At 44.5% G+C, this 16,065-nt stretch overlaps 1 protein-coding gene across 6 annotated transcripts in view; it reads left to right on the top strand.

Annotated features, from left to right (window-relative positions):
* Positions 1-4,275: 4,275 nt before the first annotated feature.
* SLC12A4 (solute carrier family 12 member 4) overlaps positions 4,276-16,065 on the top strand; it is a 49,596-nt gene continuing 37,806 nt past the window's right edge. For 2 of the 6 annotated variants that reach the window (XM_030024777.2, XM_030024776.2), the window contains exon 1: positions 4,276-4,564. In XM_030024777.2, coding sequence (XP_029880637.2) covers positions 4,291-4,564 — 274 coding nt within the window. In that variant the 5' untranslated portion in view covers positions 4,276-4,290. Of the gene's footprint in view, positions 4,565-7,973; positions 8,782-16,065 lie in introns of those variants that run through there. The other 4 variants (XM_030024778.2, XM_041125801.1, XM_041125802.1 and 1 more) reach the window with 4 other exon arrangements.

Below are 16,065 nucleotides of genomic sequence, written 5' to 3'. Positions count from 1 at the left end.
TGAGGGCTGAGGCAGGCTGTTCCCTCTACTATATCCTTAAAAGCAATCACTAATGCTGATATTGATTATACATTCACTTTCTCCTAGGATGGCTGTATGAGCACCACATGAGAAGCCATGAATTGCTGTCTGTCAGGGAAGGGATGAAACACCTTGCACGCGTAAGTCAAGCCTGTTTCTGGAACAGCTGATGGGGCGTGCAGTCACTCTCATGCTGGGCTGTAAAAGCCAAGCTGCTTTTTTAAATGCTTGAGTGGTATCGCCTGTATTAAGAAGTGTTCAAGGCAAACTTGACCTTGCTTGCTTGCCCTGAGGATTTATACCAGGCTCTTCAGCAGTTTATGAAACTACCTTTTAGAAGACTCAGAGTTTCTCATACAGCCTTTTTCTTCAAGTCGAATGGCATAGTTGTTTACTCTGGAAGCGTACTGACCTTTCAGGTGGAAGCTTATACCTACTTAAGGTAGTTCACAAATAACCAGTGGCTTACTAATTAAGAACTGAACTGTGTCTTTGCTTATCTGATTTGTAGGTAATAAACAAACGATTCAAAAAGCACTTCCTGATCGTGTATCAGAGGGGACATCATGGATTTGCTGATCTTTAGGCCGCTGATTTCGCTGATGCTGTTAATGTACACTAGAGTACTGAAAATCCAGGCCTTTTCTTATCTAATAAGCCTTGATTCTCCTAAACTGGTCTCAATGTTTTTTGCAGTGAAGCCACCAGACTTTTTCTTAGAAGTGCAGATTTTCTCTGTTGGGGATGGGGTGTGTAGAGAGGGGGAAAAAAAAAAAAAAAAAAAAAATTGATATTGTTCTCTCTGCTCTTTCATTTTCACTGACCAGTCTGTACCCATATGAAACCATAATCCCAAATTCCATTTAGCTTTGTAGAAAATGGGTAGTTTTCATCCCCATTATTTAATGTGAGATAGCAATGTTGTCGCAGGTAAACACTGTAGTATTGTAGATCATCTAGTTTCATTCCACCCTCATATTCATATCAGACAACTTTTAAGCTTATGATGGCCACTCATACCATTCAGAAGTAACAATCAATATTCATACTTAGGAAAAAAAAAAACAAAACCAACACATCAGTCACCCAGGTTGAAATTTCAGTTCTCTTACAAACCAGATGCTAAACAACTAAGTTGATATGGGTAGATAACGTCTTATCTTTAAATAAGGGCTTTCTACAAGTCAGTAAAGAACCATTGTCTTTAGACAAAAGAAGTATTTTTCCTTCAATAAACTTGAATAGTTTCCCAGGGCTAAATTCTCTCCTAAGACATTTGGATAAAGTTTCCATTCCAGAGAGGGGAGTTGCTGGTATATGTACATGAGCTTGATTTTATTAATTTTTTCCCTTCATGGGGTACAATTTCAGTGCCATTGATTTCATGATACTAAAACGTTTCATGGTGGCACAGATGCATTTTTTGATGCCTAAAGACAGCTCCTTGCCAAACCTGCTTTCAAAAGCAAGATGAGAAAGAAGTACCTAGTTTAATTCTTCTTCCTGAATAAGCATGACTCCAAAAACATTAACCCTCGAGGGTTATTTCTTACAATCCCCGTCTCCTTTTTCTAGGACAGCTTACTTAGACGAGACACTTTCACTCAAAAGCTTTATAAAGTGGAAACCAGGAAAGATGACAGAAGACTAAGCATGAACTAACTTGCTTAATGGTGAGTTATCATCTTGCCCTTTTTCTATATAAAATTCTTTGTCCCTTATCAATTAATACTTAATTTTCCTGTTTTCTTGGTGGACTCTAGCTTATTCGGTGGTACTTATCATGAACACTAATGAAACATAATTCAACCAAAGAGGGTTAAACAGAAAATGCTACTTTTTGGCCAATTGTTCCACTTCCCTCCAGTGAAAAAATACTGCTGGAGATAAGACAGTGGACTAAGTGGCGCACCACAATGTTTCCAGTCTGTCAGAACTAATGCTTCTAAAATTAACAGAAATGCTTTCTAGATTATCAGAATTGGCCTAACTTGCCCACATAAATTGCCAGTAAAACTTTACAGACCTCAGTGGGACCATATTTACAAATCTGCTCATTTTAGGGTTACTGGGGGGGGGGGGGGGGGGGGGAACAAACCACCCCACCCTAGGTCTTCAAGATAGCATGAGTTTTGCACAGAGGAAAACCTGTGGGGTTTTTTATCTCCTCCAAAACTGACGAGGCTGTTACCGAGATACACATGGCCACATGAAGATCATTGTTGTTTTCCTTAACAGAGCAGAGACAAAAATAAAACGTAGGTTATATGAAAGCACAGGAGTCTTAGAAGTCCTTCCACCTGTCTGATCAATACTAAGAGGTGTAATTGCTCTGGCTTTCCCCAGAGGTGGTCTACCAGCAAGTTTGTGTTAAGTGAACTGAGAGACCTGTACCCCCTTGGCAGCAGTCACTCCACAGCATGGATCCTTCTTGTTTATTTCAAAACCCAACTAATTAAAAGTAGACTTATTACTCAGTTCTTGTGAACAAAGCACTCTCCCTCTTGTTTGTCTCTCTTCTGCTCATTACACATTTTTCTTTCTCTCAGTGACCTGGGGGCTGCTTTGTCAAAAAGGCAGGACAAATTCAGAAAGCTAGGGATAAGGTTCTTCTGAGCACAGGAAACGGCTAGTCTTACCCTCTTCCTCTGCTCTAAGCCTTACATTCTCCCATAGACTCCTATGCAATCCGAAGGCAAAACTTACATCAGTTCGGGGCTGACTCGTCGCTGTGCACAGCAGTATTTTAGTCAAAAATCTACAGAACTAGTTTGAGTTGATATTCCCTAGTAAAACGCATGAACTGTTCTCTAGAGCTTTTTCCCGACGATTACATAATGCATTAAATAGGGATTGGTTTACTTTCAAGGCTAGCTTTCAAACACAGACAATAACTAGCATTATCAACTATTAATTCATCTTTAAACTCAACGTGAAGGCTACTGTATACGAAATGAAGGCCAAGATGCCCATCGCTGGTGCCAGCTTTTTCAAATGCGACGGCAAAATTGAATTTTGCTCCCTCGGGGACAAGAGGTTGAGAGGCAGGCACGCCCCCGGCTTTACGGACCCTGCCGCCACCCAGGCGTCCGACCCGGCCGCTGGGAGGGGGCGGCACACCCCACCGCCTCCATTCCATTCCTGGGACAAAACAATGCTGCGGCCCCGGCTCCCAGGCCCCTGCCTGAGCAGCGGGGCCACAGTTCATCTGCCCTGGCAGTCTGCTGCCTTAGCAACTGTCTGCTTTGCATATAGCTAGAAATACCCTTGGCTCCAGCCAGCATTCAAATTTCCCCAGTGGAGTATTTTACCCCGCGCTCCCCCCCCGCCTTTTGTGCAGTCGTGTTTCCTGTTTCCCTCGGGCTTGCTCCGTTTGCCACGTTATTTCTGCGGGTTTCGTGCAGCCAGAGAAGAGAGCGAGCACACGAGAAACCACCCCGCTGCCACCACGAACACAGGAAGCGGGGACAGCTGCCGCACCTGAAGCTAACGATCACTTGCCTAAAAAAGCCCCTTCTCGGGGTGACAGGACGCCTTCAACCGCTTTGCTGCTGCTCAGCCGAAGGCCGGGGTTTAACAGGCTGCTGGGAGGCGGGAGAGTTTTTAATTGGCGCGCTCTGCTCCTCCAAAGCCCAGCAGGCCGCCCGCTTTATCTAAAGCCGGCGTCTCGCTCGCTGATGCTTTCTCCACGCCACCCCGCCCGGGGTTTCGCGGCCGCCTGGCCCCTGGCAGCAAGCCCCCACCCCACGCCGGCAGCCGCCAGCGGAAGCGCCGCTTCGCCCGCCCCGGCCCTCGCCCGCCGCCCCCCGCGCCTGGGCGCGGCGCGCCAACGCCCTCTCCGCATCGCTCCTGCCCAGCAAATGGCGGCGGGGGGGGGGGGGGGGGGGGGGGGAGGCGGTCGGAGGAGGCCCGGGGCACGGCGGAGGGAAATTTCCTCCCCGAGGCGGCCCGGCAGTGCCGGCAAGGGAGGGCCGCGGGCGGAGGGGGCGCCCGCCCCTCCCCGCCCCGCGGCTCCCGCCGCCCCCGGGCCCGGCTCCTGTCACGATGACTGCGAAAGGAAGGCTCCCCCTTCCCCGCGCCGCCTCGCCGCCTCCGGCCCCTCCTCCGCGCCCCCGCTGCTGAGCGCGCCCGCCCGGCGGAGCGACCCCCCCTCCCCCGCGCCCGCTCCTCGCTGCGGGGCGGCCCCGGCCGGCCTGCCCGCCCGCCCGTCCGCCGGCCCCGGGGGCGGCGGCCGCCGCGCCGCCTCGCCGCCCCGGCGCTCGGAGGGGAATGGGTGGAGTTGAGGAGCGCGGTTTCCTGAGAGGAAGTGACCGCACGGGGCAGGAATGCGCCGCCGGCTCCGCGCCGCGTCCCGCCTGCCTCGCTGCGGTGCCGCGGGGAGCCCTCGCCGCCCCGCCAGCCATGCCGCACTTCACCGTGGTGCCGGTGGAGGACAAGCACCGCGCCGAGTACGACAGCGTAGAAGGGCTCAGCTGGGTGGACTACCGGGAGCCGGCCGCGGCGCCCGCCGCTGGTGACTCCTACGACACCGTCAGCTCCGACGGTGAGCGGGCACGGCCGGGGCGGGGGGGGGGCGGCGGTGACGGCCGCTCCCGGGGTCCCTGTATGGGGGGACCGGGGCCACCCTGCCTCCCCCGCTCCGCCCCCCCGCCGCCGGCCGCGGCAGACAAAGGCGGGGTCGCCGGTGGCGGCTCTCGGGGGCGGCGAGGGGCGCCGCGCCCGGAAGAGGAGGCCCCCCCGGGTCCGCCGGCGGTGGCGGCTCCGCCGTTGCTAGGGCCGGGACGCGCCGCCGCGGCGAGGCCCGCGGGGCGCCCGGCCTGGAGGGTGAACCTTGTCGCCGGCTGTCAGCCGGGGCCGGGCCGAGGGGTGGCAGCGCAGCCGGCGTGGCTGCGGCGGGCGCCCCGGGGGTGCGGGCGGAGGGGGTGTCCTCCCGCTGCGCGGGGGAGCCCGGCCGGGCCCGCTCGGAGGTCCGCCCCGGGGACTCCCTCCGCGCCGCAGCCACTTGTTGATAGCCCGGGGCGCGGCGGGGAGCGGGGCCGGCGCGGGGGGCCGGGTGCGTTATCGTTGCTCCCACAAACTGCATCTCCAGAGCCGGCCAGAGTACGGGGGTAGAGATAGGCTCAACTGTTTTCGGTGCTCCGCTGGCGAAATAAACGGGTGACATTAGCCGGATCTCAGGTGACTGCTTTTTCTTGCTTATGTCATCTTAAAAAATGCGACTGCCCAGCTAGGTCTCTCTCCTTCAAACCGGGCCTTTGAATACTACAGCATGTGTATTGTGTCTGTGCGGCTTTCACAACTGCTCCTGCTAGGCAGAGCTGCTTTTTGTTAGTGGTTAATTTATTCCGTTTACAGAAGAGGATCACGTAAGTGGGAGGGGACTTTGGGTGGCGAGAAGTACATTCTTTAATCAGGCAGCTAATATCAGTGCTCAGCCTGTCTCGGTGTTTTGCTGTGACTTTTAGGTATTAATCGACTTAAAAATACAGTGAGTGTTTCTAGTGGGAAAATGAAGGACCCTTAGATTTGGAGAGTAGGGTAGTTCTGCTAAAAGGTTGTTTTAGCTCTTTGTGGAGATCTGTTTCTTTTTTCTGCCTTGGTTATGTTTAGTTCTGTAACCTTTAGGAAGAGGATCTTCCCATGGGTTCAGCTGGTGAATCTCACTTGCTGTCTGTGAATCATGCGTGACTCTAGGCAACAAAAGAAGAATCTGTAAACACCTGACCTGTTCTTCCTTGCCCGTGCAGTCAAACTTTTCAGAATGCAAATGTCATTGGATGCACAGTGATCCCTGAAGGGAGCCAGCACTGCTCAGGCCTGTGCTTAATGAAAGGGGTTATTTTGCTGAGTGATATTCAACTGTCAGGAGATCAAGGTCCAGTTCCTGCCTTGTCACCTTGTTCAGTTCTCCGTGAATCTGCTTCAATCTCCAATATGTACCATTCTTTTTTTCTTTTTTTCGTTAGTTGCATAGTTTTCAAAAGAATGTTAGATTTCATGTACCAAGTAGCTTACATAGGCTTCACGTCCATTGTGTCAGTTCTTTCCAGTTCTAGTGTGGGCATTTTGGAATGGTGAAAGTAGGTGCTTTTCCCAACTTGTCTGTTATCACAGGCAATTTGAGGCTCTAGCCCTAAAGGCTGTGCAGGGCCTTGACTTCATTTTGTAAAAAAGGTCTGTTTTACCCTCAGGTTACTTAACATGTAGTTCATGTGTATGAAAGTAACAGGTGTTTTTCACCCATCTCAGCAGGTTGAGGTGGAGACCTCGTGGAGTACTTTTTCCAGTAGCTAGCTTTGGCCATGGGCTGGTAAGTGTGACTTGTAGAAGCTACTGCCATGGTGGATAAAGGAAGGTCAACTCAAAGTGCCTGCCATTTGAACATGAGACTGCCTGTAGGATGTGTGCAAACAACACGCTTGAAGATACTCGGCTCCCTGTCACAGTCTTATCAGTAGCTGGCAAGCTGTGATCTCTTAAGTACTGCTATTCCGGCTGCAGCACAGAACCATGCTGCTGGAAGTTAGCTGAGTCTCTTTATTTTAAAACTGATAAATATCTAGTAACATCACTTAATATATGGTAGTTAGTTCTGTTTCTGTTTGAACTATAACTGCCTTCTATTTTTTAATTTACTTTCACAGTAATTAAGTATTGTTTCATATCCTCAGGGTGTATGTATAAAGATATGCTGTCTTGCCTACCTGTACTGACAAGCATGTTCTTCCCCACTAGCCTTTTCTGTCTCTCCCTAGGTTTCTTGGGTTTGTGGCTCTGTAGAGGGGAATCTGAACTCCCTTGTGTTATTCCTTTGGGTTTTGGTGCTTCTTTCTATGTCCTATGCAGAGTACCACAGCCTCGTATACTGGGGGAGTGTTGATAATATGACACGGTGGAGATCGAAGCTCCTGTTGAAGACAGAGTATGTCACAGCTGTTTAGCGCTGGCTGAAGCCTGCAGACTGGAGGGAAGAGAGTGACCCTCCAGAGCCTTCTGTGGCAGCTGATTACGGGGCTCATGGAGGGATTTGTTGGTGTTGGTGATGCCCCTGATTCCAGATGAGGTAAACTTTTTTTGACTTGAGTGCAGAGTTTTAGGTTGTGGTCCCATCAAAGTGCGTACGATTCATATTGGCACTGCATGAATGCACACAGAGCTGCCTGAGCCATGCCAATTGTCCAGTCATTCTGTGCCATCAAGTAGCACCACCGTAGTCAGTATGAGGAACTGGTTGCAGTTGTTCTGGTGAATCTTCACCGAGGAAGACTTTATTTTATCAGCTTGCTATTCAGAACCTTATTTAAATACTTCTTTGGATTGCTTGGTTTGATCAGAGATGGGTTAAAGTGACTCAGTAATGATATGGCCCTCCAAGCATATGGTCTATCATGGTAATGTACCTCTTTTTATAGCTGGTCTGTAAGTGTGCAAAGTAGTGGCTTTGTTGTCCAGTATTCCTTGCACAATCTCTTAGGCTTATGATTCTGACAGATTCTTATCTCACGCTGACCTTTGTTTGTCATAGCCTTGATTTTGAATGTTTTTTCTGAATTTTGATTTAGTTAGGACATCAGGTGGTGTGGTGTCATCTAAACACTGCAGACGTGAAGCCATTCTGCAACAGAATTTCTTCTCAACCATTTCCATAAGAAGATGTTAGTCAGTGTACAATAATTTAGCCTTCCCAGATAGCTCCAGTGCCTACTCGTGAATAAAATCAGCCTTTTTTTTTCTAAGCAGGTTCCATTGACTGCCACTGCTTGTAATAGATTTTGACATATTCCATTTAAAAAAAGAAGTACAAAGAATTATCCTGTGATCCTATGATGAACATGTGAACCCTGCTTTATGGATCGACAGGGATGAGAAATGTGAATTTGGCATCCCTTCAGTCTTTGAAATAATGCCAGCACATTAGGTTGGGTACACAGGGTAAGAAGAGGGACAGTGGGGCCTGAATAGTGTTTAAAAAAAACAAATAAGCTTTGCTTTAATAGTAATCTCAGCTCCACAGTGATTGTGCACCCTGTTAACCAAAGTGTGGCAATGTCATGTGTCCTGTGGGAAGTTATTTATCTTCCTGTGACTTTTGTTAGTAGAAATGAGACACTAATCAGCTTGGTGTCACTAACCAGCTTTGGTCAGCTGCCACCCTTGGTTTTTGCAAGTGAATTGCTCTGCTTATGTTCTAGTTATCACATGGCTTCCTTTCAGCCCACAGTTTTCTAACTAGACTTGAGACCTTTTCCTCATGCTTACAGTCTGCATCAGTATGTACTTTTAAGCTTCTTGCTGGTTCACTGCTTTTTAGTATGTGGTAACTTACTAGTAAAGGCTTTAAGTCTTTTGCAAGACTTGAAATAAAGCTCACATAAAATATGTCTGAAGATACTTTCAATGGGGATACATAAATCATTCAAAAATTCCTTTTCAAAGCGCTTAATTCTTATATGTAGGTGTTTTGGCAAAGTCCAAAGATAAAATTAGTCATATAATGAATTAGATACTGCAGCTAAATAGGAGTGACAGAAACATGTGTCCAAATATATTTTTGGTTATCTTAAACTCAGGAACTTCTGTTAGCAGCAGTGTGGGTAAATGGCGCTGTTGCTGTAGTCATAGCAGGATATTTTTGCATAACCTTTGTAGCGTGTGCATCTTCAGCATTTTTCATGTTGCCTCAAAACTGCAGAAAGAAGTCATGGAGGAGGGATCCTGGGGAGGACTTGAGGCAGCAGCTCTGAATTGTTTGGGAGGAAAGTAAGTAACCTGAGAATAGAAGTACACTGATGTCTGTGAACTGTCTCTTCTGGTGATTTGTGTAATATTGTCTTGCTGCAAATGGCATGGAGACTGCATCTTCTTCAATTTAGTTGCATTTTGACGAGGAAGGGTTTTTTTTCTGTTCTGCTTAGCTTGGCATCTGTTTTCCCTCTCTGTAAAGTTTAATCTGAAAATTTGGAAATATTAAAGGTGTCCTGTCAGTGCTAAATATGTTAATATTTGCTCCTGTTCCATAAAGGATACTTGTGAGATACCTGTAGGATACACAGCAATGGTTATAATTTGAAATGCAGATCCTGAAAGGGGTCTTAGCAGCACGGTCATCCCTGTGAAGTCCTGTGGTTTTTTGCTTTGTTTTTTTTTTTTTTTTTCCTGTTTGTGCAGTTGGCAATTAGCACAGCACTGATAGCCAAACTCCAGAATACTTTTTTCAACAATACAGGTGTATAGATAAGTGGACCCTTGCTTCAGATAAGGAAAGAGAAGAGTGCAGTATGTGAAAAATGAGAGTGGAGAAGTGCTTTGTGACATAATTAGCTGTTCATAACACTTGGGTGGGTGAAGGAGGTTGGTATATACTTTCTTTATAGCCTGTAAGCAAAGGAATTTCTCAGAGAAGCTCATTTTACTGGAGTCCATGGTGGATACCTCAAGTTTCTTTTTCTTAAAATGCTTGTCTAGGAAAAGAAAAAAGTTCATGTTACTGCAGAAACTGTTACCTTTGCTAAGCATGTCTCATACCTCTTCTAATCTATGCAGTGATTAAGACAGAGCTGGAGAGGCTGCAGCTGTCTGATACCAAGGGAATCTTGGTGCCAGCTGCTGCTGGCCAGGAGACTTAGCTAACTATAGAAAAACATGGCCCTTTTTGTGGGTTCTCTGGTGTTTCAGTTATTTGGAAAAGCTCTGGGAAGGATCTTTGTGATATGTCTAAGTGATTTGAAGGCAACTCCCATAACTGTGTATGTGTGGGTCTATGTTGCAAAAAACTAAGAGAAGATAGACATACAACCTTCTGCTGGTCTTCTGTAGTTGCTGAATATTTGTTTCGGAGAACACCTGTATTAGAAGGCTAAGCAATTGCACATGAGAAGACATGGATTTTCCAGCTAATTCTACCTGCAAATGCTCATTTTGACTTGCTAAGCGCCCATTTCAAACTTGAGACTAAGTTTGGGGATTTTTTTACACGCTGAAGCTATATATTTTATTCAATCTCTGCACTTTTCTAAAGAAGTTCAAATAAATTTTTTGGTTTCTTATATTGTGTGTGTAGTACATATCTCTCTCATGTATAAAATTGATCTGTGTGTGTGTTATTCAATTTCCCCTCGCAAAATTTCTTCAGTGTTTCACTTCCTTAAAGAAAACAGTGACATTTCCTTTCTTTTCTCCACTGCAACAAAATTAAAGAATACATTTTTGCATGCTCTTCAATGTAAAGTTTAAATTTGGCTTTTCCTCTAAAGTTCTGTGTAGAATGGGGATTAAGGTACTTTGCAGCCTCATTGACTACGAAATGTTGCCAGACATAATAAATGCTGTTTGCTGAAGTTAAAGAACAGCAACCACCTTGAGGAAGATGAAACGTAGTGATCGCTGCTTTCTTTTTAAGTGCATGTAAAAGAATGGAGGACACCCAGTGCCGCAGGGAGAGAAAAGCTCATTTGATGAGTTTTCCCTTCTGAGACCAAGTTAAAGATTTATACCTGTTCTTGACTATGATGTAACAAATAATTTAATGTGCAGGCTGATTTATATTACAGAAAAATTTCTGTTATCACCAATATGTGGGAGCAAGATTTATTTGATCAAAAGGTTTGTGTCTTCAACCTGTTGGTTCAAGGTTTTTCTTTAAATACTTCAATCTGTGACCTACGTCCTGCTGGGATGCTCTGTGAACTACGGAGAAAAAAATGCACCATTTTAAGCCATGGTCTAAAACCTATTGGAATTACATTTTAGGGATGTTTCCATTGTCTTCAGTAACCTTTGAATCGGCAATTTTGCATCTCTTAGTTCTACTGAGCTGATTTGTATTCTCACAGACATGAAAGTTTCAGTATTTTTTTTTTTTAATTATTGTTTGATTTTGTAAAACCTCTTTCTTAATTACTAGTTTTCAATAGGCATCTGGTTAAATGATGCCAAGTGATCCCTTAGCAATGAGTAGTACTGTCCTTGTTCTTTCAGTTGAGCTGCTTTGGATGATTTCTTTCAGTATACTTGGATTTTGTCATGCCTGGAGAACTGTGCATCTTTCACAGTGGCTGCTGTAGTGAATGCTGAGCAAACAATATCTTCTTTTTAAGCAAGCAAAATAACAAAATACCATACACAAAAAAAGTTAGTCTTTTAGCAAAATCAAATGCTTGACATACATTTAATACGTTCTGTCTTTAAATATAAAAAGTCTACATGACAGCTCTTATAATGCATGTAGGGTAAACTTCTCCAGATTTTGGATATGATAGCATTTTGTATACTCTGGTGTGGTACAAGTCCCTTTCTGCCATCCTCTGCACACCTGTCCGGAGGTTATTTTGTAGGCTGTCTACTGCCTATTTGCCCTTAGGGACTCTTATTTTAAACATTGTTTCCTGAGTCTCAAACTGTCACTTCCGAACCACAGAAAGAAGTTACTGGAGTTATAGGAATAGCATTTTTTTCCTAATAGGTCATGTAATAGGGCTTTAGATTTTGTGGTAGGTATTAGGTTTGGTCTGGAAAAGAAGGCTTTGCTTTCTAGCGGTCTTAATTCATGTCTGAGCAGCAGAGGTATAGGTTAGAACAGTTCTGGCAATACGTTTTTTTTTCAAAATTTTTCTTTCTATAAAAGGTACTTGGTGGAATGTTTTCTTAACCGTCTTTTGATCTTCATTCTGCTCTGTAGGACAGAGAGGTGGAGTTTGACATGCAGAATAAAGCACTAATTGCCCCAAAAGAGCTTTGACTCAATTAGCTTATGGATGAACGGGGAAGGTTGATAACTTGGCGGTTTTGCCAAGTTAGCTATGCTTTGCTGACTGGAGGCAGCCTAAGACTTCTTGGAAATGTAAATGAAATGGCATTTTGCTGAGCAGAAGATGAGAGGTCGGTGCCAGGCTGGGCTGGGCAGCTGGGGCAAGGGGTGAGGGAGGAGATTCCTGGTACTGGTGAGGGGACGGTCATCATCCCACCTTTGTGTTGGTAGTCACAGTGCTCTAACAGGGAACTGGGAAGCTCATTTGCTTAGGGCATGGCTTAGTAGTGTTTCCAAAGGTATTCGGATTCTGGGTTTGCCTAATGTCCCCTGGAAGTTTGTCCATCAGGTCCATCCCCTTGAATCCAGAATGCTTAATTTGCCCCCTTCTCCCAGCTCCACTCGAGTGACCTGCATTGTCCTAGAAGCCCAACTCTTTCATCGATTGACACGTGGTCTGTAATATAATCAGGATGCAATTCATCGATTACTTTGAAAATTAGAATCAAAGCTGTAGGCTGATGTTGGAAGCTGGCTTGCAGGGGACTGTAGCAGAGATTGTATAACGAGATCCTGGGAGAGGAGAGATGACGCAGAGCTCTTTGTTTAGGGCAGAGGCATGCTGTACTATGTATATGTTCAAGCTAATTATGCCTGAACAAAACTGTACGTGTTGGCTTTTTTTTTTTCTACAGTCTAATTGCCAACCTTCGTTTTCCTTTCCTGCCAGCGGCCAACAATTTCTTGTGTTTATCTGAGGGATTTAGAACATCATTCAATCATTACAGATACCTCCTTATCATGAAGCAGGTTAGACCATCTAAACTTTTGCCTTTCAATTCCATGTCAAAGGGAAAAAAAAGATTTTTATGGTGTGCCATTGGAAGCTGCCCATTTGTTGAGTTAGAGTAACTCCTAAGGAGGGCAAACTTGTTGAGACTTGCTCTTGCATACTTTAAATTGCTGTTTGCTGCAGTAAAACACAATTTTTATGCCCTGGAGTCTAATTGTTTTTCATAAAATTATCTATAGCAGTGTTACTTTGTGTTATGACCCTGTCTCTGCCTGCTAGATGAGCAGCCCAGAGCTTAGTTACTGTGTGCAGAGTCCACCTCTGGATTTCTGTGTAGGAGGTCAGATCTGAGGCAGGACTAGGAGTAATTCAGAAGACAGTGTAGCTGCTGCTGTCTCTGATGGAGGACAGCACATTACTGTTTCTCCTCTGCCTTCTACCTTTGCATTCAGGAGCTTTGCCTTCCTGAACCACTTCTAAATAATATAACTGGCATCACTTTTACTACTACTTGCTACAGTATGTATTTGTATCCAGAGTCGATGTAAAGTATAAAGGTAGAAGTTCTTTAATAGTCTTGCAGGTCTGATTTAAGAACCTACTGCTCCTGAATTATTTTCAGCTTTCTCCTGCTAAGGTTTTCGCTGTCCAGTCTGTGATTTTACCGTATGAAGTGTTGAGCAGCAATACCACTTGTCTGTCTCACCCCACCAGGATCCCTTCCTTTCACTTGATGCATATTCATGTTCTGCACCTTGTACTGGGACATGATCTCCAAGGCACAGCTGTTTCTAGAGCATCACAAGCCAACTGTTGCCAACCATATCCAAATTCAATTCCCACATGGATATAACTTGTATCTTGGCTACTTTGCCTAAGCAGACACAAACTATTCGCTTTTGATGTAGCTGTATGTTCCAGAGAGTGCAGTGGCTATATCAGGGATTAATTTCAGGGACATTACAGCCAAACATGAAGGGAGGTATAGTTGAGCTATGTTTGGTAAATCCCAATGCTATGTAACCAGATAGTGGGGTGATTATCTGCCTTCTGTTAAGGTGTCTTTCAGCATACGTGCAGGGAACTTTAAAGCTGTAACTCAAGGCAACACACAGAGAATAATTTAATTGCAATATTTTGCCTTTGCCCTTTTAAGACACTGTATTCTGGACTTTGTGGTAGAAGCGTATGTTTAGCAGGAGTAAGCTCACTGTTACACGTCCTAGAGTTTCTTCTGACTTAGATTCTGTTATAGGCGCTTGATTTAATTCCTGACTGGTGGAGCAGAAAACAAGTGATCTTACGTTGCCCATTGCTTCTTGAAGAGTTTCTGTAAGCTAATGTGCTGTTCTCAGTTTGTTCTGATGCTCTTGCAAACTCCTGAACTTTTTGTAAAATCATGATAAAAGCCACTGTGGCTTCTCCAGATACCTGACTTTGTCTTGGTCTGTGCTATGTGTTGCAGTGTGAAATATTTTGTGCTATTTTGGAAGACCTGTGAGCTCTTTATAAATGTGTGTTTGAATATATGTATTTTACAAGTACTGTGGTTTGTTGCTTATCATGTACAATGTCGGAGCCTTCTCCACCCTCTAAAATGTTCAGTGGGATGGACTAACTTAACTTTGCTTGGAGAAGTCTCATGCTGACTTGTACTTTCTTTAAGTATTATGACTGAAGTTAGAGTGAGTTTTGGCTGTTTGTAGCACTTCACACTGCAAGGTCAGCTCTTCATCCTTGGAGCATATACAAGTTTAGCTCTTTTTTGTCTTTCTCTTTTTTTTTTTTTATTATTTTTCTTTTCTTTTTTCCTTAGTTAAAAAAAAACCCTCTCAGTTTGTTTTCACATGGAACAAAGTACTTCTTAAATGTAAGAAAAATCTGATATTCAGCACTTTCTATATGAGTTAACTGAAAACTTAATAAAACATTCAGGGCTTCACAATAAGCTGTAATCGATTACAAATGTCTTTCTACTGTCTTCCAGGAATGGACAGTAGATATCTGTTAATGTACATTATATAGTATGTAATGCATAGAATGTACATACCTTGAACATTTCAAAGTTATTAAACCTCCTCTTTTGTCATTTTCTGTATGTCTGGAGATGCTTGGCACCCTGGCTCATTTCTCCTCTATTTCCACTTGTTTCCTGTAGGAAGTTTTTTGAGCTAGTGGCAATATTGTCTTAATGATTGTCACCTATCTGCTTGTTCTCACTCCGTGGTTTGTGCTTGTACAGTTGTTTCTTTGGCACTTGTTGAGCTGGAGAAGGGAGTGGGTATGTCTGAAATTGTGGTGTGTGTTGTGGGGTTGTTGTTTTTGAGTTTGTATTTTTTGTTGTTGTTGTTCTCTCATCTTTCTTACTGCACAGCCATGGTCAGCTGAACAGGTACAGGGCTGAAATCAATTTTCCATATCTGGTATTGGAGAGAAAGGCAAACTGAATATCGCATGGAATCTGTGTGCTGGTCTCATAGATGTACGTTGCTGTCTCTCAGGGAAAGTGGGAACGTTTTACAGCAAGGTTAGAGGCTTTTCCTGAGGCAGGGAAAATGCTAGAATGCTTCTCCCTATATTGTGATACAGGGGGTGCTGTATCTGAGGTGCCTTCATGCATGTGAAGGGACGGAGTTTCAGGGAGGATAGTCGTGAGAAATGATTTGGAGTTGTTCCACATGAAAGAACCTCTGAAGTGGATTACACTGAAGTACAAAGGTTGTTTTTATAGTGTTTCTTTCAGCTGGCAGTGACAAGTTATATTATGAAAGCTCTTAAGTGATGTGAGTTCCTAAATCCAATTTCTCAAAAGTGACTTGGCATCTTTAATTACATAGGCATTCTTGGTGATTGCACCTACTGTACAATGTAGTTAAGTCTCAGTGTGGTGTGTGCTGGTATCCAGAGGATCTCCTTATGAATGAGCAGAATGGAGTGGATTCTGGTAATTATGAACTACTTAGAATCATTAAGTTAGTATTTACTTACGTATCTTACATAAACCTCCATTTCATTCTGCTGATGTGCTTTTTTTGTGATCTTGCATATGATTCGTCCATTAATGGGTAATCATATTAAAACGTATTGAAGATGGAAAGAAATACATCACTGTTTTCACTTGAAAGCTGAAATGCCTGGAGGGCTAACGTCACAGCTATACTTTTCATGGCATTAGCAGGTTTAAAACGCTGTCTGATTCCATGCTCGGCAAGCAGAAGATTTGTGGCACACACTTTTCTGAATAAATGGGCAAACAGCTGGTAATGTGCCTCTTAAATGTGGCTGGGTTTGGATTTCGCAAATAGCATTTTCAGTAAGATCCTGACATTTTATATTTTCTCAGTGTTAAAAGGATTATAATGTTAGGATTGTATCAGTGTTGTCTTAGCTTTCTGTAAGAAACCCTTTTGCTTCCTGAAAGAGATCAGTCCCATTCAGCATTGCAGCCAGCAGTTTGTCAGAGGAGGTGGAAAAAAGTTCTTTTGGGAATACGGTATTATTAAAC

This window comes from Aquila chrysaetos, chromosome 9, assembly GCF_900496995.4.
Source record: "Aquila chrysaetos chrysaetos chromosome 9, bAquChr1.4, whole genome shotgun sequence".
In the NCBI taxonomy this organism is placed as follows: Eukaryota; Metazoa; Chordata; class Aves; order Accipitriformes; family Accipitridae; genus Aquila; species Aquila chrysaetos.
Note: the sequence above shows the minus strand (reverse complement) of the source record. Positions and strands in the feature narration are given on the sequence as shown.